The 24,507-nt window shown below is 41.3% G+C and overlaps 1 protein-coding gene across 1 annotated transcript in view; it reads right to left on the minus strand.

Moving 5' to 3' along the window:
• Nucleotides 1–24,507, minus strand: part of grin2a (glutamate ionotropic receptor NMDA type subunit 2A) — a 194,199-nt gene that overhangs the window by 38,959 nt on the left and 130,733 nt on the right. The window contains exons 5-8 of the mRNA XM_062964617.1: nt 15,333–15,447; nt 8,459–8,664; nt 6,513–6,681; nt 6,198–6,351 (exon numbers count right to left, since the gene is read on the minus strand). Coding sequence (XP_062820687.1) covers nt 6,198–6,351; nt 6,513–6,681; nt 8,459–8,664; nt 15,333–15,447 — 644 coding nt within the window. The remainder of the gene's footprint in view (nt 1–6,197; nt 6,352–6,512; nt 6,682–8,458; nt 8,665–15,332; nt 15,448–24,507) is intronic.

Consider the following 24,507-nt stretch of genomic DNA (forward strand, 5'->3'; position numbering starts at 1 on the left):
TATGTTTTAGCTTGGGGAACCGGCTAAATTTGAGAAAGGCATTGTTTGCCTGTGTTCCAAGTGTAGTCTAGATCCAATGTCAGCTGGGTTCAGTGGGTGTGGGTGTACTATAACTCCCATCATGCATGATCCAAACTCTTCCAAACCACACCAGGATGTAGAGTGGGTCATGGGGGCTCCCTGTGCCAAGGTAGGTCCTGATCTGTCATTGGTGTTTGCAGTGGTCTCAGGAAGTGAGTGAAGGTAGTGCAAGTCCCATCGTCCATGGTCCACCCCCCTCCAAATAGCGCCAGGTTGTGGAGTGGGCCATGGGGACTCTGTATGCCAAGTCTGGTCTTGATCAGTCATTGGTGGAGGTCGCAGTGACCTCTGGAAGTGAGTGAAAATACTGCAAGTCCCATCATCCATGATCCAAACTCTTCCAAACCACACCAGGATGTAGAGTGGGTCATGGGGGCTCTGTATGCCAAGGTAGGTCCTGATCAGTCATTGGTGTTTGCAGTGGTCTCAGGAAGTGAGTGAAAGTAGTGCAAGTCCCATCATCCATGATCCAAACTCTTCCAAACCACACTGGGATGTAGAGTGGATCATGGGGGCTCTGTATGCCAAGGTAGGTCCTGATCTGTCAATTGTGTTTGCAGTGGTCTCAGGAAGTGAGTGAAGGTAGTGCAAGTCCCATTGTCCATGGTCCACCCCACTCCAAACAGTGCCAGGTTGTGGAGTGAGTCATGGGGACTCTGTATGCCAAGTTTGGTCTTGAACAGTCATTGGCGGGGGTCGCAGTGACCTCCGGAAGTGAGTGAAAATACTGCAAGTCCCATCATCCATGATCCAAACTCTTCCAATCCACACCAGGATGTAGAGTGGGTCATGGGGGCTTTATTGAGATATGTTTAATCTGTGTTTGGTTTTAATCGTTGTTGGATCGGGCTTGTCCCCATGTAAGCTGTCCCAAATCCCTTCGGGGAGATGGAGGCGAGGTATAAAAATAAAGTTGTTGTTGTTGTTGTTGTTGTTATTATTATTATTGTATGACACAGCAAACAAGATAGATATGCTGGATTTCATATCACAAAATCATAAGTCGAACACTTCCCAAGTGTCTAGGACTGTGTGATGTATTTTCGGATGATGCATGCAGTTCCCAGTCGGGTGGCCTTTTGCAGTTGGCAGATCGTAATTTTGTCAATGTCTATTGTTTCCAAATGCCGGCTGAGATCTTTTGGCACGGCACCCAATGTGCTGATCACCACCGGGACCACCTGCACTGGTTTCCGCCAGAGTCTTTGAAGTTCAATCTTGAGGTCCTGATAGTGGCTGAGTTTTTCCTGTTGTTTTTTTGTCAATGCGACTCTCACTTGGGATGGCGACATCAATGATCCAAACCTTTTTCTTTTCCACAACTATGGTGTCTGGTGTGTTGTGTTCCAGAACGTTGTCAGTCTGGATTCGGAAGTCCCACAGTATCTTTGCAATATCCAATACTTTTCAATACTTTTGCAGTTTGTGATCCCACCAGTTCTTTACTGCTGGGAGGTGGTACTTGAGGCATAAGTTCCAATGAATCATTTGGGCCACATAGTTGTGCCTCTGTTTGTAGTCTGTCTGTGCGATTTTCTTACAGCAGCTGAGATTATGATCAATGGTTTTGTCGGTTTCCTTGCACAGTCTGCATTTTGGGTCATCAGCTGATTTTCCGATCTTGGCCTGAATGGCCTTTGTCCTGATGTCTTGCTCCTGGGCTGCAAGGATCAGGCCTTCTGTCTCCTTCTTCAGGGTCCCATTCTCCTTATCAGCTTTTCCTTCAATTATTATTATTATTATTATTATTATTATTATTATTATTATTATTATTGTATGACACAGCAAACAAGATAGATGTGCTGGATTTCGAATCACAAATTCACAAGTCGAACACTTCCCAAGTGTCTAGGACTGTGTTGTTGTTATTATTATTATTATTATTATTATGAACAAATCTATGTGAGACACAGAGAGATTTGGTGTATGTTACGTGTGTGCAAAACAGAGATGGAGAGCAAGAGCAGAGCAGATCTGTGTGTGTCAATGTAGAAGGCAGAGAGAGAGAGAAAGAATGAAAAAAGATCTGTGGGTGGACAGGAGAGAGAGACAGAGAGAGAACTGTTCTCTCTGTGTGTAGTGAGCAAGTAAGAGAGAGAGCGAAGGCAGATTTATGGGTGGATGGGAGAGGGCGAGAGAAAGTTTTGTTCTGGGTGTGGGAACGTGTTTGGGGAGAGAGAATGGAAGCCGTTTTCCCCTCTGTGTCAGAGAGAGAACAACTGTGAATGGCTCTCTTTGCAGCTTTCCCTTCAGCTCCCCAGCTGTGATGGAGAGAATATCGAAGCGTACCTGAGAAAGGCAATGCTGCAATGAGGATAGACTACAAAACCTTACTTGGAAGAATCCGATCTTCTATGCAAAAAATAAATAGTTGCATAGAGAACAGCATTCATTGTGCAAAACCTTGCATTTCCTACCCCAGCAGCTTCATCCCCAAAGGATGGATAATTTCCCACCGGAGCGGTACCTATTGATCTACTCACATTTGCATATTTTCGAACTGCTAGGTTGGCAGAAGCTGGAACTAACAGCGGGAGCTCACCCCGCTCCCCATATTCGAACCACTGACCTTTCAGTCAGCAAGTTCAGAAGCTCAGCGGTTTAACCTGCTGCGCTACTGAGGGCCCCTTTTAATATAGCTGTTGTGACTCAGCAACAGTTCCAGAGTGAAGGGGATTTTGGATTACAGATGCAAATGTCAGATGATGGGATTCATGATAAGTTTCAGGATGATGCTGTGGGGAATTATGGAATTCAGACACAGGCTGGTTCAGAAGTGCAGCCGGTTGATGAGTTCCAGATGCAGCCTGTCACGGATGGGAACCAAGGAAACATTCCCATGGGAAATAATGAGCTTGATCCGTCTCAGGTTCAGGTGCAAGATAATGGTAATGAGGAGTTTGGCCTTGATGGTCAGGGCGAGTCTGAAGGCCCGCTACTCGTTTACAATGGAAAGGAATGCCATGGCGAAGTCTTAGATTAGCTGGGAAAAGGGAGGCAGTGAAGGGAAAAAGAATGCATTTTTGGGTTGCTTTTAAAACAGTGTGTTGAAGGGCAAATCTTTGTCAAAGCTAATTCTCGCTTCATCAGGGTGGATGATCTATGCCTTCATACTACTCCTGCTTTGGATATATTCTTGTTCGTGAATCCTTGTTACCTTTGGTATCTTTGTAACCTTTGTGTATTTTTGGGAAAGGATATGATGATTAATCGTTGTAGGTTCGATTTATCTGCCCATTTAACAATAGCCCCTTCGATGATGTTTTGCCAGTATTATAATGCACTTTATTGACTATTTTAGCTGTGGATCTACCTCTCCCTTTTTGAAATATTCTGCCCTTTAGCCCAGTTCCGTGTTTTACTCTCCTGTTTTTAACATTTTACTTTGTATGTTGATTTATATGATTGTTTTATTGTTGCTGGTGTTTTATTGCTGGGATATTTGTTTTATTGTACTGTTGTTGTTGTTACATTGTGTTGGGCAAGGCCCCATGTAAGCCGCCCCGAGTCCCTTCGGGGAGATGGGACGGGGTATAAGAATAAAGTTATTATTATTATTATTATTATTATTGACACAACAACATTGTATGACACAGCAAACAAGATAGATACTGTGTAATATTATTACACAATATTAATATTAATATTAATAATATTAATATTAATATTATTAAAGGACTATTACTACTTTTCTATGGATTATTGGATTTACTGACTCTATTTTGCAACTACTTTTGGAACTATATTTTTGCCTGCTTTGATACTACAGTAGAGTCTCACTTATCCAAGCTAAACAGGCCAGCAGAAGCTTGGATAAGCGAATATCTTGGATAATAAGGAGCGATTAAGGAAAAGCCTATTAAACATCAAATTAGGCTATGATTTTACAAATTAAGCACCAAAACTTCATGTTATACAACAAATTTGACAGAAAAGGTAGTTCAATACGCAGTAATGCTATGTAGTAATTACTGTATTTAGAATTTAGCACCAAAATATCACGATGTATTGAAAACATTGACTACAAAAATGGCTTGGATTATCCAGAGGCTTGGATAAGCGAGGCTTGGATAAGTGAGACTCTACTGTATTCTTGTTCGTGAATCCTTGTAACCTTTGGATTTGTGTATCTTTGGGAAAAGACTATTGCTACTTGTCTATGGATTATTGGATTTACTGACTCTATTTTGCAACTATTTTGGAACTATATTTTTGCCTGCTTTGATACTACAGTAGAGTCTCACTTATCCAACATTCGCTTATCCAATGTTCTGGATTATCCAACGCATTTTTGTAGTCAATGTTTTCAGTACATCGTGATATTTTGGTGCTAAATTCGTAAATACAGTAATTACTATGTAGCATTACTGCCTATTGAACTACTTTTTTCTGTCAAATTTGTTGTATAACATGATGTTTTGGTGCTTAATTTGTAAATTCATAACCTAATTTGGTGTTTAATAGGCTTCTCCTTAATCTCTCCTTATTATCCAACATATCCGCTTATCCAACATTCTGCCGGCCCGTTTATGTTGGATAAGTGAGACTCTACTGTATATATATTCTGCTTTTGCTCAATAAAATTACAAAAGACTGTCTACTGTGTGCTGCCGGGTGTCTATAGCAAGGTGAACTAGTCTGAGGTGCGACAATAGCCTATGCATGCCCATAATATCTCAAGATCTTTCAGACAGTGCTGCATTTTGACTGCTCAAGCCATAAAGGACGCTGCAGAAGTGTCAAACTTCTCTGTCTCATCTTTCCCTCCTCCTCCCTTTCCTCCCCAGACCAGCATCGGCAGCACAGGATGAAAGCTTTCCTCTGCTTCTGAAAGCTTCCAAGGGCCAGCGTTGTTCACAGCCCTTTTTCTTTCTTCCTGCGCTTGGCCTTTACCAGGAGACAGCAAACTCCACAGAGCAAAAAGCTTCCTTCTGTTTTCTCCAGCACTCTCTGTAGCTGCCAAAAGCCAGATGATGAAGGAACATCCAGCGCTCTTTGCTGGAGTGACCTAGTTTGCCAAATCAAATGGGGAAGAGGAAGCGGGAGGAGAACGAAGTAGAAGAAAAGGAGGGGATGAGAAAGATGGAGGAAGGAAAGAAGGAGGAGAGGAAGAAGAGTAAGGAGAACAGGAGGAGGAAGGTGGAGGACCAAGTGAGCAGGAGGCAGGGAGGAAGACAAAGAGAAAAAGAAGAAGAGGAAAATAAGAAGAAAGAAGAGAATGAGGAAGAAGAGGGGGAGAAGGGACATGAAGGGGAGGAGGAAGAAAAAGAAGAAGAGGAAGGACAACAGGAGGCGGAAGGTGAGAGAAAAAGAAGAAGAGGAAAAGAAGAAGAAAGAAGAGAACGAGGAAGAAGAGGAGGAGGAGTGGGGAAGGAGGAGGAAGAAAAAGAAGAAGAGGAAGGAGAACAGGAGGAGGAAGGTGAGAGAAAAAGAACAAGGGGGAAAGAAGAAGAAAGAAGAGAATGAGGAAGAAGAGGAGGAGAAGGAAAAGGAAGAGGAGGAGTGGGGAAGGAGGAGGAAGAAAAAGAAGAAGAGGAAGAAGAACAGGAGGAAGAAGGTGGAGGTTGAAGTGAGCAGGAGGAAGACAAAGAGAAAAAGAAGAAGGGGGAAAGAAGAAGAAAGAAGAGAATGAGGAAGAAGAAGAGGAGAAGGAAGAGGAAGAGGAGGAGTGGGGAAGGAGGAGGAAGAAAAAGAAGAAGAGTAAGGAGAACAGGAGGAGGAAGGTGGAGGACGAAGTGAACAGGAGGCAAGGAGGAAGAGGAAGACAAAGAGAAAAAGAACAAGAGGAAAAGAAGAAGAAAGAAGAGAATGAGGAAGAAGAGGAGAAGATGGAACAGGAAGAGGAGGAGGAGAAGTGGGGAAGGAGGAGGAAGAAAAAGAAGAAGAGGAAGGAGAACAGGAGAAAAGAGAAAGCCAAAGTAGGCAGAGATGATGGAAGCAGGAGAAGAAGAAGACGAAGGAAGAAGAAGAAGAAGAGGATAAGGGAAGAAGGAAGACAGACAAAGGAGGAGACGAAGGAAGAAGACGGAGGAGGGACTTCCAAGGTATGAAGGAAAAGACCTTCAATGGTTGATGGAGACAGGAGACCAATGGCATGTGGAGGACAGGGCAGTTACCTAAAAAAGCCGATGGCGAGACGGTGCCGTTGCTCCGCGAGACCATGACGCTGATCCCTGTCTCCACGAAGGGCACCGAGAAGTCCACCACCTCCGAGCGCTCGCCATTGATGGTGAGGGAGCCCACGGCCATCACCGCTTGCTTCTTGACCACCTAGAGACAAAAGAAAGGAATCAAGTCAAGAGAGAAAGCGAGGGAAATAGAAGACCGGAAAGGGCCAGACGTCTTATGGAAGTCCATCAAGTCCTGGAGATACCTGAATGGCTCATGGGCCAAGTTTGGACCTAAGAGCTCTTCTCCTTAACAGCACTCACCTCCCCAATCATCCCGTTCCACTCGTTGTTGATCTTCTTCCCGTGCTTCCCATTAGTCACCAAGTAGAGGTCGTAAGTGAACTTGATGGCCTTGGAGAGCTTCTTCAAGATGTCGATGCAGAAGCCCTTGCAGCACTTCTTCACATTCTTCCCTTCCTTGGTGATGTTGCTGAGGAGAAAAGCAAAGGCCACTCATGAAAGGACCCTCCAAGGAAACCTACTTCATTGTTACAGTAGAAACAGAGGCACGGATAAGGTCAAAAGAGAGAAACATGGCAAGAGGAAGAAGACACATAATGGACCACCTTCCATCTGGAAATCAATGTCCTCATTGCGAAAGACCACGTGGACCCAGAATAGGTGTCTACAGTCATGTAGACCCTCCACCAGCTGGAAGACAATTATACTCAGCCAAAGAGTAGGGCATGAACCCATGGATTCATGAGATGCCACCTGAACATTAGGAAGAACCTTTCTACTGTTATCATCATCATCATAGGTAAATGATTCTCCACCTGTAGGTCCCTAGATGTTTTGGCCTTCAACTCCCAGAAATCCTAAAAGCTGGTAAATTAGCTGGGATTCCTTGGAGTTGTAGGCCAAAACATCTGGGAACCCACAGATTGAGAACCACTGGCCTATGATGATGTTACCACTCCAAAGAGGAGGACATGAACCCATGGATTCATGAGATGCCACCTGAACATTAGGAAGAACCTTTCTACTGTCATCATCATCATCATCATAGGTCAATGATTCTCAACCTGTGGGTACCTAGATATTTTGGTCTTCAACTCCCAGAAATCCTAAAAGCTGATAAATTAGCTGAGATTTCTGGGAGTTGTAGGCCAAAACATCTGGGAACCCACAGATTGAGAACCACTGGCCTATGATGATGTTGCCACTCCGAAGAGGAGGACATGAACCCATGGATTCATGAGATGCCACCTGAATATCAGGAAGAACCTTTCAACTGTCATCATCATCATCATAGGTCAATGATTCTCAACCTGTGGGTCCCCAGATATTTTGGTCTTCAACTCTCAGAAATCCTAAAAGCTGGTAAATTAGTTGGGATTTCTCAGAGTTGTAGGCCAAAAGATCTGGGGACCCACAGATTGAGAACCACTGGCCTATGATGATGTTGCCACTCCAAAGAGGAGGACATGAACCCATGGATTCATGAGATGCCACCTGAACATTAGGAAGAACCTTTCTACTGTCATTACCATCATCATAGGTCAGTAATTCTCAACCTGTGGGTCCCCAGATATTTTGGTCTTCAACTCCCAGAAATCCTAATAGTTGGTAAACTAGCTGGGATTTCTGGGAGTTGTAGACCAAAATATCTGGGAACCCACAGATTGAGAACCACTGGCCTATGATGATGTTGCCACTCCAAAGAGGAGGACATGAACCCATAGATTCATGAGATGCCACCTGAACATTAGGAAGAACCTTTCTACTGTCATCATCATCGTCATCATCATAGGTCAATGATTCTCAACCTGTGGGTCCCCAGATATTTTGGTCTTCAACTCCCAGAAATCCTAATAGTTGGTAAACTAGCTGGGATTTCTGGGAGTTGTAGGCCAAAACATCTGGGAACCCACAGGTTGAGAACCACTGGCCTATGAAGATGTTGCCACTTCAAAGAGGAGGACATGAACCCATGGATTCATGAGATGCCACCTAAACATTAGGAAGAACGTTTCTACTGTCATCATCATCATAGGATTCATGAGATGCCACCTGAACATTAGGAAGAACCTTTCTACTGTCATCATCATCATCATAGGTCAGCAAGCTCCCTCTTCTCCATGTTTTCTGCTCCTACGAAAACTATGGCATGAAGACATGGCTTCACATATGAAAACAACATCATTGCGTGGGTTGCACGAGGTTGAATGAAGGTGAGTTGGATGGAGACCCAAAGACGGACTTACTTAATGATGATGAATTTGCGGCACGGCACGGTGTTCTTGACGCAGGTCTCCGTCAAGGGGTCCATGTCCTCCACGATGACGAAAGGGGCCTCCTCCAACGTGACGATGCTCAGGTGGTTGTTGTCCGGCTCGCTGTCGTTGAAGGAATTGTACCGGGGCCACACCGAAAACTTGTGGCTCAGCGTGTTGTTCTCCCACTTGCCCGCCTGCAACAAACACTAGGAGTGAGTTGAATGGGCCTTAAGAAGCATTGCTAACAACAAGGCAGCAGGAGACAATGGGATCCCAGTTGAACTGTTTAAAATCTTGAAAGATGATACTGTCAAGGTGATGCATGCCACAGGCCAGCAAATATGGAAAACACAAGTATGGCCATCAGATTGGAAAAAATCAATTTATATCCCCATACCAAAAAAGGGAAACGTTAAGAATGCTCAAACTTCCGTACCGTGGCCCTTCTTTCCCATGCCAGGAAGGTAATGCTCAAGATCCTGCAAGGCAGACTCCAGCAAGACATGGAGCGAGAGTTGCCCGATGTCCAAGCTGGGTTCAGAAAAGGCAGAGGAACCAGAGACCAAATTGCCAATATCCGTTGGATAATGAAGCCTGGGAGTTCCAGAAAAACATCTGCTTTATTGACTATTCTAAAGCCTTCGACTGTGTGGATCATAATAAACTGTGGCATGTTCTTGGTGGTCTGGGGAGACCAAGTCCCCTTGTCTGTCTCCTGAGAAATCTGTAGAAAGACCAAGTAGCCACAGTCAGAACAGAGCACGGAACAACAGACTGGTTCAAGATTGGGAAAGGAGTGTGGACATCAGGGCTGCATCCTCTCACCCTCCCTATTCAACTTGTACGCAGAACACATCATGCAACGTGCGGGGCTTGAGGAATCCAAGGCCGGAGTTAAAATTGCTGGAAGAAACATGAACAACCTGAGGTATGCAGATGATACCACTCTGATGGCTGAAAGTGAGGAAGAGCTGAGGAGCCTTATCACCAAAGTGAAAGAAGAAAGTGCAAAAGCCGGGCTGCAGTTAAACATTAAGAAAACCAAGATCATGGCAACGACACCTATTGATAACTGGCAAATAGAAGGAGAAAACGTGGAGGCAGTGACAGACTTTGTATATCTAGGCGAGAAGATTCCTACAGGCAGGAAATCAGAAGACGTTTCCTTCTTGGGAGGAAAGCAATGGCCAAGCTTGACAAAATAGTGAAGAGCAGAGACATCACACAGGTAACGAAGGTCCACAGAGTCAAAGCAATGGTATTCCCCATAGGAACCTATGGATGCGAGAGCTGGACCATAAGGAAGGCTGAGCAAAGGAAGAGAGATGCTTTTGAACTCTGGTGTTGGAGGAAAATCCTGAGCGTGCCTTGGACCTTGGCAAGAAGGTCCAACTAGTCCATCCTCCAGGAAATAATGCCCAATGGTTGCTCACTGGTGGGAAGGAGATGAGAGGCAAAGATGAAGTATTTTGGCCACATCATAAGAAGACAGGAAAGCTTGGAAAAGATCACGATGCTGGGGAAAATGGAAGGGAAAAGGAAGAGAGGACGACCAAGGGCGAGACGGATGGACAGTCTCCTTGAAGTGACTGGCTCGACCTTGAAGGAACTGGGGACTGAGATAGCCGACAGGGAGCTCTGGCCTGGACTGGTCCAGGAGGTCACCAAGAGTCAAAAATGACTGAACGAGTGAGACGAAGACAACGAGTTTGAGGCTGACACAAAGACTCAACCTCGGGTTCCCTGAGCTTGGGAGAGTCCGATCCAAGGACTACATCACCCACAATCCCCCAGCTGACAAGGATGCTTGCATTCTGGAAGTTGCAGGTGGAAAACCTTCCCAGGCCTTCTTCCATCTATGGTGGACATGCAAAGAGTCATCGAATTATTGGAAAACTATCCATGCCAAATGCCAAAAAATACTTTAAAAAACTTTTCCAATGAAACCGAAATATTACCTTCTCGGTATGTTCGATTCGGACCTACAGTAGAGTCTCACTTATCCAACACTCGCTTATCCAATCTCTATGTACCTTTATATTTGTATCTATCTATATACATTAATTTTATACATGAATTTTCCCCTCATATGTTTGCAGGTCTTTGCAAATCCTTTATACATATAGATCCATGTACCTGTGTATCTGTAGCCATACATAAACATTATTTTTATATATGAATTTACCCTCATATGTTGGAAAGTCTCTGCAAATTCTATATAGATATAATTATGTATATAAAGAGAGATGTCTGGATAGATATGAATATATTCTTACCTACCTATATATAGGGCTTGCAAATATTACAGGGGGAAATGAACACACAAATATATGTAGACATGTCTAGATAGATATGAATATATATATGTGTGTGTGTGTGTGTGTGTGTGTGTGGCTTGTATCTGTAGCTATACATACACATTATTTTTATATATGAATTTACTCTCATATGTTTGCAAGTCTCTGAAAATTCTATATAGATATAATTATGTATATAAAGAGAGATGTCTGGATAGATATGAATATATTCTCACCTACCTATATATAGGGTTTGCAAATATTATAGGGGGAAATGAACACACAAATATATATATAGACATGTCTAGATATGAATATATATGGCTTGTATCTGTAGCCATACATACACATTATTTTTATATATGAATTTACCCTCATATGTTTGAAAGTCTCTGCAAATTCTATATAGATATAATTATGTATATAAAGAGAGATGTCTGGATAGATATGAATATATTCTTACCTACCTATATATAGGGCTTGCAAATATTACAGGGGGGAAATGAACACACAAATATATATATATATATATATATATATATATATATATATATATATGTCTAGATAGATATGAATATATATATATATACCCGTAGCTGCTGCATTTCCCACCCTCGGCTTATACTCGAGTCAATAAGTTATCCCAGTTTTTTTGTGATAAAATTAGGTGCCTCGGCTTATATTCGGGTCGGCTCTTACTCGAGTATATACGGTAAGTACTGCACAATTAAACAGGAAATAATACTTTCAAACCAGGAACAGGGAAAAAAATTCAAATTGTGTTTCATTGTGCATTGAACTAGATTGCTAAAACTGCTTCACTGAGGCAACTGCTTCACTTTTCCTAATGGCAGAACCGGCTCCACAAAGGGTCCAATTGAAAATGTGACTCTTCAAAATTCCCATTTTGCAAGGATCGACTCAAGGGATCCCTGTTGGATCATAGGAGAAAAAATAAAAAGAAGAACCGGTCGCAAAGGCTAGGAAAAAGCAATGAAGGGAATGAAACTCCTTGGTTTGGAAGACAATGCGAGGCGGCTGATCAGTCCCTGGCAATGAACGGCGACCTTTATTGCGCAGTCAAAGTTATTCATAGATCCTTCCACTTCGAGAGCGGAGGCGTCATTCTCAAAAGAAGTGTCGGCCGGCAACGGCGATGGACTCTTCTCTTACCTTCCTCCTTTCTTTCGAAGCGTTATTCAAAATGGGGAGGAAAAGGAGGACAATGGGACTCTGATCAAAGTGGCAGCAAAAGAAAAAGTCAATGTGTTGTCGAAGGCTTTCATGGCCGGGATCACAGGGTTGTTGTATGTTTTCCGGGCTGTCTGGCCATGTTCTAGAAGTATTCTCTCCTGACGTTTCGCCCACATCTATGGCAGACATCCTCAGAGGTTGTGAGGTATGGAGACCTCACAATAATGTAAGGTAGAAGGTGGTAGGAAAAGTAGAGGAGCATGCCACGTATGGATGGATTCAACCAAGGCTTTGCAAGACCTGAGCAGAGCTGTGGAGGCACCTAATTTTATCACAAAAAACTGGGATAACTTATTGACTCAGGTATAAGCCGAGGGTGGGAAATGCAGCAGCTACGGGTAAATATATATACATGAATATATATATATTCATATCTATCTAGACATGTCTATATATATATATATGTGTGTGTGTGTGTGTGTGTGTTCAATTCCCCCCTGTAATATTTGCAAGCCGTATATATAGGTAGGTAAGAATATATTCATATCTATCCACACATCTCTCTTTATATACATAATTATATCTATACAGAATTTGCAGAGACTTGCAAACATATGAGGGTAAATTCATGTATAAAAATAATGTGTATGTATGGCTACAGATACAAGCTATATATATATATATATATATATATATATATATATATATATTCATATCTATCTAGACATGTCTGTATATATATTTGTATGTTCATTTCCCCCCTGTAATATTTGCAAGCCCTATATATAGGTAGGTAAGAATATATTAATATCTATCCACACATCTCTCTTTATTTACATAATTATATCTATATAGAATTTGCAGAGACTTGCAAACATATGAGGGTAAATTCATGTATAAAAATAATGTGTATGTATGGCTACAGATACAAGCCATATATATATATATATATATATATATATATATATATATATATATATTCATATCTATCTAGACATGTCTATATATCTACACGGCACAATAACAGCATATGGATGCCACTTTTGTTCTTCCTAAGGGGTTTGCAAAACCGAAAGAGGAGACTTTGAGATCTTTTCGTCATATGGTATCCTTAAGTTATATGTGGTTGAAGGCAGTTAGCAATCAGTTGTTACTACTTATAGGACTCGTGTTCTTGTTACTGTTCTACTATTGCCGAAAATAAGAAGAATCCAGTGATGACAATAAGAGCATCCCCATTTAGCCCATTACATACGAGCCATTTGCCAATGGGCACATTAAATAAAGTCATGCCCTTGGCTATGGCTCCTTTGCTTCCATTTTCTCTCCGTTCCAGCGTTATTAAATACAATCATCCTTGCGCACCAAGACTCCGCAAATCAATGCGGCCGGGGTTTAACTGCTGCCCATAATCTTGCCTTCCTCCCAAAGTGAACAAAACGAGAGTGTGACTCGGTTGGCAAAACAGGGCCCCAAAAACGGCCCCTTTTTCCTCCCTCTCGTTCGCTTGCTTTCTCGTTTAGTTACAGATGAGATTAATAAGGGTGCCAGCTTTTTACAGATGGCACCGCCGCGCTGAAACAGTGAATTAATTGAGAGCTAAATCGAGTTAAAATCCGGGCTCCTTTCGGTGTCATTCAGATCTGATGCCAACGGCTTTCGCAGAGAATAAAAAGGGGAAAAATGGCTGATTCTGGACTGAAAAAGAGAGCAGATTGAGCACTGGGCTACGACTCTAGAGATCCGGGTTCGAAACCCTCTCCGCTTTGGTCATGGAAACAAATCGGACATGAAGAACTTTACTGAAAAGACAGGACCGGATCCACATTCTATTGTTTTCAAAACCAAGCTACTCACGCTATATAAAAACAATATTCAAACACTTGGCATTATGATTCTGTCTCTCTCAATGCACTTTTTGCGGTCTTTCAGTAATCGGCGAACACATCAAAACATTACATCCACATCTCACTTATGGAAACCCAATGGGTCACACTAGCTCAGAGAGAGAGGTAAAGGAGCAAATCCATAACAGATTCGTCTTAGGAGCAATAACTAGATGTCATGGCCAGGTAGCAAAACAAGGGCCTTTGGGGTTGAGTTTGGGTTTTCTGGAGTCCCAAATCCAGCTTTTCCGGCCCTTTATTCCATCCTTTATATCCTGCCTGTCTTCCAAACGGAGACTCCAAGGACCTCATCACACTAGAACATGGATCTACTTTAAAGCCACTTTAAATCCACTTTAGGGAGAGAGGTTTAAACAGCTCAGCCAGACAGGTCCTGAGCCTCACCAAACTACAACAAATGTATTATTATTATTATTATTATTATTATTATTATTATTATTATTATTAGCCAGTAATGGGATAGTCTTTCCCGCAAATGCTGCACTCTAGTCATAGTTTGGTGAGGCCCCAGAAATCTTGGCCAAGAAAAACTACAACTCCCAGAATCCCACATCATTGAGCCCGTGGCAGTTCAACTGGTGCCGAATAGCATCCATTCGACAATGTTGATGCACCCAAGACCTTGGGAAACTACAGCTTCCATACTCCCACAGCATTGAGCCCATGGCAGTTCAAGTGGTGCCAATGTCGATACACCCAAGATCATGAAAAACTACAATTCCCAGGACCCCAGAGCACTGAGCCCACGGCAGTTCAACTGGTGCCAAATGCCATTCATTCGACAATGTTGATGGACCCAGTGAAGGCTTGAGATCTTGGGAAACTGCAACTCCAGGTCCTCATAGCATTGAGCCCATAGCAGTTCAACTGATGCCAAATGGTATTCATTCAACAATGTCAGTACACCCAAGACCTTGGGAAACTACAACTCCCAGGCTCCCACAACATTGATCCCGTGGCAGTTCAACTGGTGCCAAATGGTATTCATTCAACAATGTCGATACACCCAAGATCGTGAAAAACTACAGTTCCCAGGACCTCACAGCACTGAGCCCACAGCAGTTCAGCTGGTGCCAAATGGCATTCATTCGACAATGTCGATGGACCCAAGATCGTGAAAAACTACAATTCCCAGGACCTCACAGCACTGAGCCCACAGCAGTTCAGCTGGTGCCAAATGGCATTCATTCGACAATGTCGATGGACCCAAGATCGTGAAAAACTACAATTCCCAGGACCTCACAGCACTGAGCCCATGACAGTTCAGCTGGTGCCAAATGGCATTCATTCGACAATGTCGATGGACCCAAGATCGTGAAAAACTACAATTCCCAGGACCTCACAGCACTGAGCCCACAGCAGTTCAGCTGGTGCCAAATGGCATTCATTCGACAATGTTGATGGACCCAGCGAAGGCCTGAGATCTTGGGAAACCGCATCTCCCAGGCCTGAGCCCTGGCTTACCTTCTCCCAGTTGCGGGTTTGGTTGAGGACAATGACCACGAGCCTGGGGTGGGCCTGGTAGCCGTCTTCGGTGAAGGACAGGTCCCTCCCTTTCCAGGTCACGTTCATCATAAATCTGGGTGGAAAAGAAAGGGAGAGAGGTGTTCAAAGCGGGATTAATGAGCTGCCCGGCGCTTAATGAGCAAACTAATTCCAATGTCGGATTAACTTTGGTGAAACACACTGCCATCAATCCTTTTTTTTTCCCTCGCTTGCTGTGCGGAGAAGAGAGCGGAAAACGGGGAAAATGCTTGTTTTTGGGGGATCGCAAACAAGCAAAGAGTCTAGGTCGGTCACACCCAAGTTTGCCCATCGCTGATCTAGGTGCTTCACCAAACTACAACTCCCAAGACTCCGTAGCATTGAGCTAAGGAAGCTAAATGGTGCAAAAATTGCATAAAGTATGGAAATGTTATTGTTGCGGGGACGACAATCAAGTGCACACCTATCATTTTAAACCCGAATGGAAAAACTTCAGAAAAGTTACTGTATATACTCGAGTATAAGCCTAGTTTTTCAGCCCTTTTTTAAGACCAACATATTCGCTTATCCAACATTCTGCCGGCCCGTTTAGCTTGGATAAGTGAGACTCTACTGTATATATATATACAGTACATATATATACATACAGTAGAGTCTCACTTATCCAAGCTAAACGGGCCGGCAGAATGTTGGATAAGCAAATATGTTGGATAATAAGGAGGGGTTAAGGAAAAGCCTATTAAACATTAAATTAGGTTGTGATTTTACAAATTAAGCACCAAAACATCATGTTATACAACAAATTTGACAGAAAAAGTAATTCAATACGCAGTAATGATATGTAGTCATTACTGTATTTATGAATTTAGCACCAAAATATCAAGATATATTGAAAACATTGACTACAAAAATGGCTTGGATTATCCAGAAACTTGGATAAGCGAGGCCTGGATAAGTGAGACTCTACTGTGTGTATATGTATGTGTGTGTGTGTGTATGTGTGTGTGTGTGTGTGTGTGTGTGTGTATATATATATATATAATAGATAACACATGCATATATACATATATACAATATAAATAAATGTATCAAATAATAAATAAATAAATAAATATAGATATAAAATCTAATGTATATATCCACACATACACACACATACATATATACATATAAAATATAATAATATACTATAACATATACTCTTCATAATAATATATTGTTATATTATATCATATATAATAATATACCCAGCCTTGAGCTCAAGGAGAGGGGGGGGGGTAAAATAATAATAATAATAATAATAATAATAATAATAATAATAATAATAATAATAATATGTGTTACCTGGAGCCCCCGGTGACGCAGCGGGTTAAACCGCTTAGCTGCTGAACTATCCATTTATCTTTGATTTTTTTTTTGTTTTACACTCAAGACATGCTATAATCTCAGGTTGTACTTGATCCTAAAGGTACAGTATATACTCGAGTATAAGCCTAGTTTTTCACCCCTTTTTTTAAGACTGAAAAAGCCCCCCTCGGCTTATTTTATTTATTTATTTATTTATTTCCATCATTTATATGCCGCCCTTCTCACCCGAAGGGACTCAGGGCGGCTCACAATACAGTAGAAAAATAAAACATAGCAATATAAAACAATCAATTTAAAACAATCCCATAAATACATTTAAAACAGTATAATAAAATACTTAATCCATTCGTCCACATAAACCTTGCACGTAAACCTTAGTCTGGACCGAGTTAAAGCCATCATAATTCATTCATTAAACGCTTGTTCGCAAAGCCAGGTCTTTACCTTTTTTCTGAAACTCAGAAGGGATGGAGCCTGCCGGATGTCACTGGGGAGGGAGTTCCACAGCCGAGGAGCCACCACCGAGAAGGCCCTGTCCCTCGTTCCCACCAGCCGCACTTGTGAGGCAGGTGGGACCGAGAGCAGGGCCTCCCCAGACGATCTTAAAGTTCTCATGGGCTCATAGGAGGAGATACGTTCGGATAGGTAAGTTGGACCGGAACCGTTTAGGGCTTTGTAGGCCAAAACCAGCACTTTGAATTGGGCTCGGTAGCATATTGGCAGCCAGTGGAGCTGACGCAACAGAGGAGTGGTGTGCTCCCTGTACGCCGCTCCAGTTATAAGCCTGGCTGCCGCTCGTTGTACTAATTGAAGCTTCCGGGCCGTCTTCAAAGGCAGCCCCACGTAGAGCGCGTTGCAGTAGTCCAAACGAGCTGTAACTAGAGCGTGGACCACCGTGGCCAAGTCAGACCTCCCAAGGAACGGGCGCAGCTGGCGCACAAGTCTTCGTTGTGCGAAGGCTCCCCTGGCCACCGCCGAGACCTGGGGTTCCAGGCTCAGCGATGAGTCCAGGATCACACCCAGACTGCGAACCTGCGTCTTCAGGGGGAGTGCGACCCCGTCCAACACAGGCTGTAACCCTATTCCCTGTTCAGCCTTACGACTGACCAGGAGGACCTCTGTCTTGTCTGGATTCAATTTCAATTTGTTGGCCCTCATCCAGTCCAACACAGCGGCCAAGCACCGGTTCAGGACCTGAACAGCCTCCTTAGTGACAGGTGGGAAGGAGTGACAGAGCTGGACATCATCTGCGTACAGATGACACCTCACCCCAAAACTCCGGATGATCTCTCCCAGCGGCTTCATGTAGATGTTAAACAACATGGAGGACAGTATTGACCCCTGCGGGACCCCACAAGTCAACGGTTGTGGGGCCGAGCAGGTGTCCCCCAAGGACCGACCCTCCAGGAATGAGTGGAGCCACTGCAGGACAGTACCTCCGAGCCCCATCCCGGCAAGGCGCCCCAGAAGGATACCGTGATCGACGGTATCGAAGGCCACTGAGAGGTCCAGCAGAACCAGCAGGGACACACTCCCCCTGTCCAGTTCCCGGCGTAGATCATCGACTAAGGCGACCAAGGCTGTCTCGGTACCATGCCCCGGCCTGAAGCCAGACTGCGCCGGATCCAGAAAATCAGTGTCAACCAAGAATGCCTGGAGTTGTGCGGCCACCACACATTCCATGACCTTGCCCAAAAAGGGGAGATTGGAAATAGGCCGAAAGTTCTCTAATTGAGTGGAGTCCAGTGATGGCTTCTTCAACAGCGGTTTGATCACAGCCAATTTGAGGCTCGCTGGAAAAATGCCTTCCTGAAGGGAGGCATTCACCGCCACCTTCACCCACTCGGCCAACCCCCCTCTGGCTTCCTTTATCAGCCAGGATGGGCAGGGGTCTAGGATGCATGTGGTAGCCCTCACCTCTCCAAGCACCTTGTCCACATCCTCAGGCTGAACCAATTGAAAAGAATCCATCAAAATAGGACAAGCAGGTGCTCGTGTTACATCCTTATACTCGGGTGAGGGTCCTGGTTGGCTTATATTTGGGTCAGCTTATACTCGAGAATATATGGTACATTTATTATTTTTCTCTATTATTGTTGCTACTAAACATTTATTTTATTCAATTTTAATTATTATTATTAATACGTTTATTATTTCACTCTGATCTTATTATTATTATTAAATTTATTATTTTACTCTATTTATTATGACATGTATTATTTTCCTATATTTATTATTATTATGACATGTATTATTTTCCTATATTTATTATTATTATTATTACATCTATTATTTTACTCTATTATTATTAAAAGGATACATAAGCACATTTACACTGAAGAAGATGAGAATAATTTGATCAGAGTTGGACAGTCTTATCTTAAATTTGAGCTTGATGTAAATATTCAAAAACATTTAACCTACTGATGCCTCAATTAATGTAATTTCATTGGTATCTATTTTTATTGCTGAAATTTACCACCCTCAGCTTATACTGGAGTCAATGTTTTCCCAGTTTTTTTGTGGTAAAATTAGGTGCCTCGGCTTAGATTCGGGTCGGCTTATACTCAAGTATATACGGTACTTTTGGGAAGTGGTTCCCCTTGAATTCAACATGTACTGAGGTTCAAATCTGTATTCTTTTATATTTTAAATGCACTTTGCTCATGTATTTAGGCTTGTGAGTCGCCCCGAGTCCCTCCGGAGAAATGGGGTGGGCTATAAGAATAAAGTTAATAATAATAATACAAAGACACACTATGACACAGCAAATGAGATATATATGCTAGATTTCATATCACAAAATCACAAGTCAAACACTTAATAATAATAATAATAATAATAAGAAGAAGAAGAAGAAGAAGAAGAAGAAGTGTTTGACTTGTGATTTTGTGATATGAAATCTAGCATATATATCTCATTTGCTATTATTATTATTATTATTATTATTGACACAACAACATTGTAGAGTATAGAAGGGTTAATATATAGATATGAAAAAAGGCACATAAATAGTAAGACTGCAAGTTAGAGTACCTATTTTACTATGTGTATTACCTACACTAAATCGTGTATATTCTAGAAAAAAATTAATTAAACTTTTTGTTATTATTGTTATAGTTACTTAATTGCAGTATATAGAAGAATATATATATATAGCGCATAGGCGAGGAAGAAATGGAGATATAAACATAGGTTAAAATTATCAGGATAGAGAAACGATGTTACATAGAAAAATGATTGGTTGTTTGTTTGTTTAATCTAGAGTTGTATGTTTTTTATTTAAATATGTGATATATTTTTATACATGTAAGGCATTTAATTTTGCCACTTATTATGTTGTAAACCACTTTGAGTCCCCCCAGGGGTGAGAAAAGCGGTATAGAAATGCAGTTAATAATAATAATAATAATAATAAGAAGAAGAAGAAGAAGAAGAAGAAGAAGAAGAAGAAGACACAGCAAACAAGATAGATATGCTGGATTTCGTATCACAAAATCACAAGTTGAACACTTCCCAAGTGTCTAGGACTGTGTGATGTTTATTATTATTATTATTATTATTATTATTATTATTATTATTATTATTATTATTATTGGCCATATTTGCAGAGTCTCTGTCTCTTTCCAAAGGAATCAAAGGCCATTTGAATGTCCCTCTCAGTTCTGAAGATCCGTCACTGGATCCCAGGCCTGGAAAAGAGGCTAATTTTAGCTTCTGTTAATATCTGTTCAAGGCCATTTCTCACTCCTGAAAAGATCATTAATCACGCCTTTGGGACCTTTGCAGAAAAGGACAAAGAGATCCATCGCCCCCAGATTCGGAAGGACTCGCTATAGGGAATGATGGAGCATTAGAATGGCTGGATTATGGTGCTAGAGGTCTGGATTCGAACCACTTTTGCCCAGCCATGGAAACCCATGGCGCAAGTCACACTCTCTCAGCCTCAGAGGAAAGCAATTGGACTACAATGTATTGGGGAAATAGATTGATCACACTGAAAGAGGATGGATATGGAGGATGGAGGATGATGTTATGGTTGTTGTTGTTTTAATCATCTCAAAAGTGACTTGAGAACATATTGCAAGATGCTTCTGGTGTAAGAGAATTGACCGTCTACAGAGACGTTGCCCAGGTGACTCCTTGATGTGTTAGCTGGGAGGCTTCTCTCATGTCCCCGCGAGCTAGAGCTGACAGACGGGAGCTCACCCCATCTTGCACATTCGAACCAGCAACGTTCAGGTCAGCAACCCAACCTTCAGGTCAGCAGTTCAGCCAGCTCAAGGGTTTAACCCATGTGCTTTATGGTATATATACATTGAGTGAGAATATATTTTATAGTGTGTGTGTGTGTGTGAATCCATATACAGTAGAGTCTCACTTATCCAACTTAAAGGGGCCGGCAGAAGCTTGGATAAGCGAAAATGTTGGATAATAAAGTGGGATTAAGGAAAAGCCTATTAAACATCAAATTAGGTTATGATTTTACAAAATAAGCACCAAAACATCATGTTATACAACAAGTTTGACAGAAAAAATAGTTCAATACTCAGTAATGTTATGTTGTAATTACAACATTCTGCCAGCCCGTTTATGTTGGATAAGGGAGACTCTACTGTATATATGTGTGTGTGTGTGTGTGTGTGTGTGTGTGTAGTAAAACAAGCAAAGAAGAAGAACATGCCCTGGCAGAATATGTAAAAGCAAAGTAAAGAACCTGCTTTGATTGAAGTCAAAAAGCAGAAACTCCTCAAAGCACAGCAGACAAAAAAACCAGTACAAGAAAACCGCACTACAAACTAGAGCTGACAGCTGGCACAACAAAACATTGCATGGAAAGTTCCTTGACAAAATTGAACACACGCATATATATATATGTATATATATATGTATATATATATATATGTATATATATATACATATATGTATATATATACAGTATATATATACTGTGTGTATATATATATATATATATATATATATATATATATATACACATACAGTAGAGTCTTGCTTATCCAACATAAACAGGCCGGCAGAACATTGGATAAGCGAATATGTTGGATAATAAGGAGAGATTAAGGAAATGCCTATTAAACATTAAATTAGGTTATGATTTTACAAATTAAGCACCAAAACATCATGTTTTACAACAAATTTGACAGAAAAAGTAGTTCAATACACAGTGATGCTATGTAGTAATTACTGTATTTACGAATTTAGCAGCAAAATATCACGATGTATTGAAAACATTGACTACAAAAATGCCTTGGATAATCCAGAATGTTGGATAAGCGGGTGTTAGATAAGTGAGACTCTACTGTGTGTGTGTATATATATACACACACACACACACACAGACACATCCTTAAGGTAATTATATTGAAAAGGTGTTCAATTTCAATCGAAATTCAACAAAGTAACACAGCCCCCTTGTGGCCATCAGTAGCAACGCAGGACAAAAAAAGTCATCATTTCCCTATAATTGAAAAATATATGAAAATTTCCTGTTTATAAACCCTTAAGGAGCCGCGAATGTAAACAGTGCCTTTTAAATGACAGCCTTCTATTTCAATGGCAGGAATTGCACCACCGCTCCGGATGCTCTCAGCCTGCAAGTCCCATCGCTCCTAAACATCAAATCAGAAGCGGACGAGCGAGTCAAGAAATCAATCCGTTCCATCGATTCAACGAGTTGCTATCGAATCATTATCTCCCTATAAAACCTAGCTCGGGCTTTTTTGATATCTCTCGGACTAGGCTTCCTTTCTCTCCCAAGCACTGGCTTTGTCCCTTTTGCTTTATTTGGGAGCCGCGTTGCGTTAATAACTTGAAACCCTCGCACCTTCAAATCTCGCAAGCCGGATCTTAATTGGAGCAATGTTCATTTCACGCTCGGCTGGCACCAGATCGGTGGAAACTGCCGAGTTTGATTCCGATATTAGGTTTTTTTTAAACAGACAGAAATGGTCCATGGAGAGATAGAGATAGGCGTCCTTTAGATCCTTATCTATTTCTGAATTTGCAACTCATAATGTGCACTTTGCTTATCCACTATTGCAACCTCATTGTGTTAATACTGTGTTTCTGTTTTTTCCCCCCGGTTACTGTGTTTATATTATTATTGGTTTTTGTTATTGTATTTTGATGTTTCGTATTTTGTTATTGTTTTGTATCTGATTTTGCTGTAAGCCGCCCCGAGTCCCCTTCGGGGGAGATGGAGGTGGGATATAAATAAACTTATTATTATTATTATTATTATTATTATTATTATTATTATTATTATTATATTTTTATTGAAGTTTTACCATAAGATCGAGTAAATTAACATCGAAAGAGTGAGAACATTTGATTGTATAGAAAGTAGGAAAACTGAGATTTAAAAAGGATCAAAAAGGGAGAAAGAGAAAAAAACCCAAAAACCAACAACAAAGCTAAAATGTCCATCTATATATATAAAAGGGTAATGAGATTTCGGCCTAGGACAAAACAACAAAACTACACATCCCAGAAACACTAAACTTGGCAGCACAACCCCTCATCCATGCCTCTACGTTCATACAACAAAAAGAAAAGAAAAATAAAGTCCTAATTAGAGGGAGAAGAATAATTGTTTTTATCCAATTGCTGCCAGTTAGAAGGCTAAGCTCCGCCCACTTGGTCTCCTAGCAACCCACTCAGCCCAGGGGACAGGCAGAGTTAGGCCTCACTTAGGCCTCTTCCACACTGCCTATCAAATACAGATTATCTGATTTAACTGGATTATATGGCAGTGTAGACTCAAGGCCCTTCCATACAGCTATATAACCCATTTATAATGGATTTAATGCCAAGGGAAAACCTCTTTACCTTAACTACCACCAATTCCTCAATACTTTATTTCTCATACCACCATACTTCACCACAGTAACGCGTGGCCGGGCACAGCTAGTATTTATATAAAAAAGACAAAAAAAATCTGAACAAATGGCGATATAAAAGTGCAAAAGTACTTGGCAAAGAAACACACCAAAAAGCAAAAGCAAAAAGCATTCGCACTGGCATTAAACACTTCGAATAAAATTGCTAGGTTAGAAGCAGCTGACATTGGTAATGTTTTAACAAAGAACTGCCAAAAACTGTCAAAGTTAAACTAAACAATCATTGTTGTTCCAGTACGACAGTTGGAAAATAAAATAATAATAATAGTAATAATAGTAGTAGTAGTATTAGTAATATTAATAGTCATGATTTCCAAGCAGTATGTCATCATTTGGTTAACAGAGAGATATAGAAGAATAATATAGCGTGCATTTATGATAAGTCTATATTTCATTAAGACTAGTAATAAATCATGTTCTTACTCCTTGAATAGTATATTTTTGCTTTTTAGTACATTAAGAATATTTTTTAATGTATTTCCTTAGATGGTAGAATATAAGTGCCTGCATTTCAGGCAGAATTATCCTATGGTCTGTTGTATCACTTTTTTTATTTTAGGAATGTTCTTTTATTAAATAAAATTATTATTATTATTATTATTATTATTATTATTATTATTATTATTAAATCCACGTGGGATCAATCCCTGTGTCCCGAACCCATATTTTCCAGTGCTGATAAGGCTGGATTTTCTAATAAGGGAGAGACAAGCTGGACAAAAATAGTATTTATACTAGAAAGCATAAGTCGTAGTCTGTGTGCGAATATCTGGGCAAAATATTTTCATATTCATCGCTTGCATGTGACTCTTAAGGCAATATCTGAGATACTGAACCAAGAGTTTGGATTTGCATTCTGTTGCCGC

This window comes from Anolis carolinensis, unplaced genomic scaffold, assembly GCF_035594765.1.
Source record: "Anolis carolinensis isolate JA03-04 unplaced genomic scaffold, rAnoCar3.1.pri scaffold_13, whole genome shotgun sequence".
NCBI lineage: Eukaryota > Metazoa > Chordata > Lepidosauria > Squamata > Dactyloidae > Anolis > Anolis carolinensis.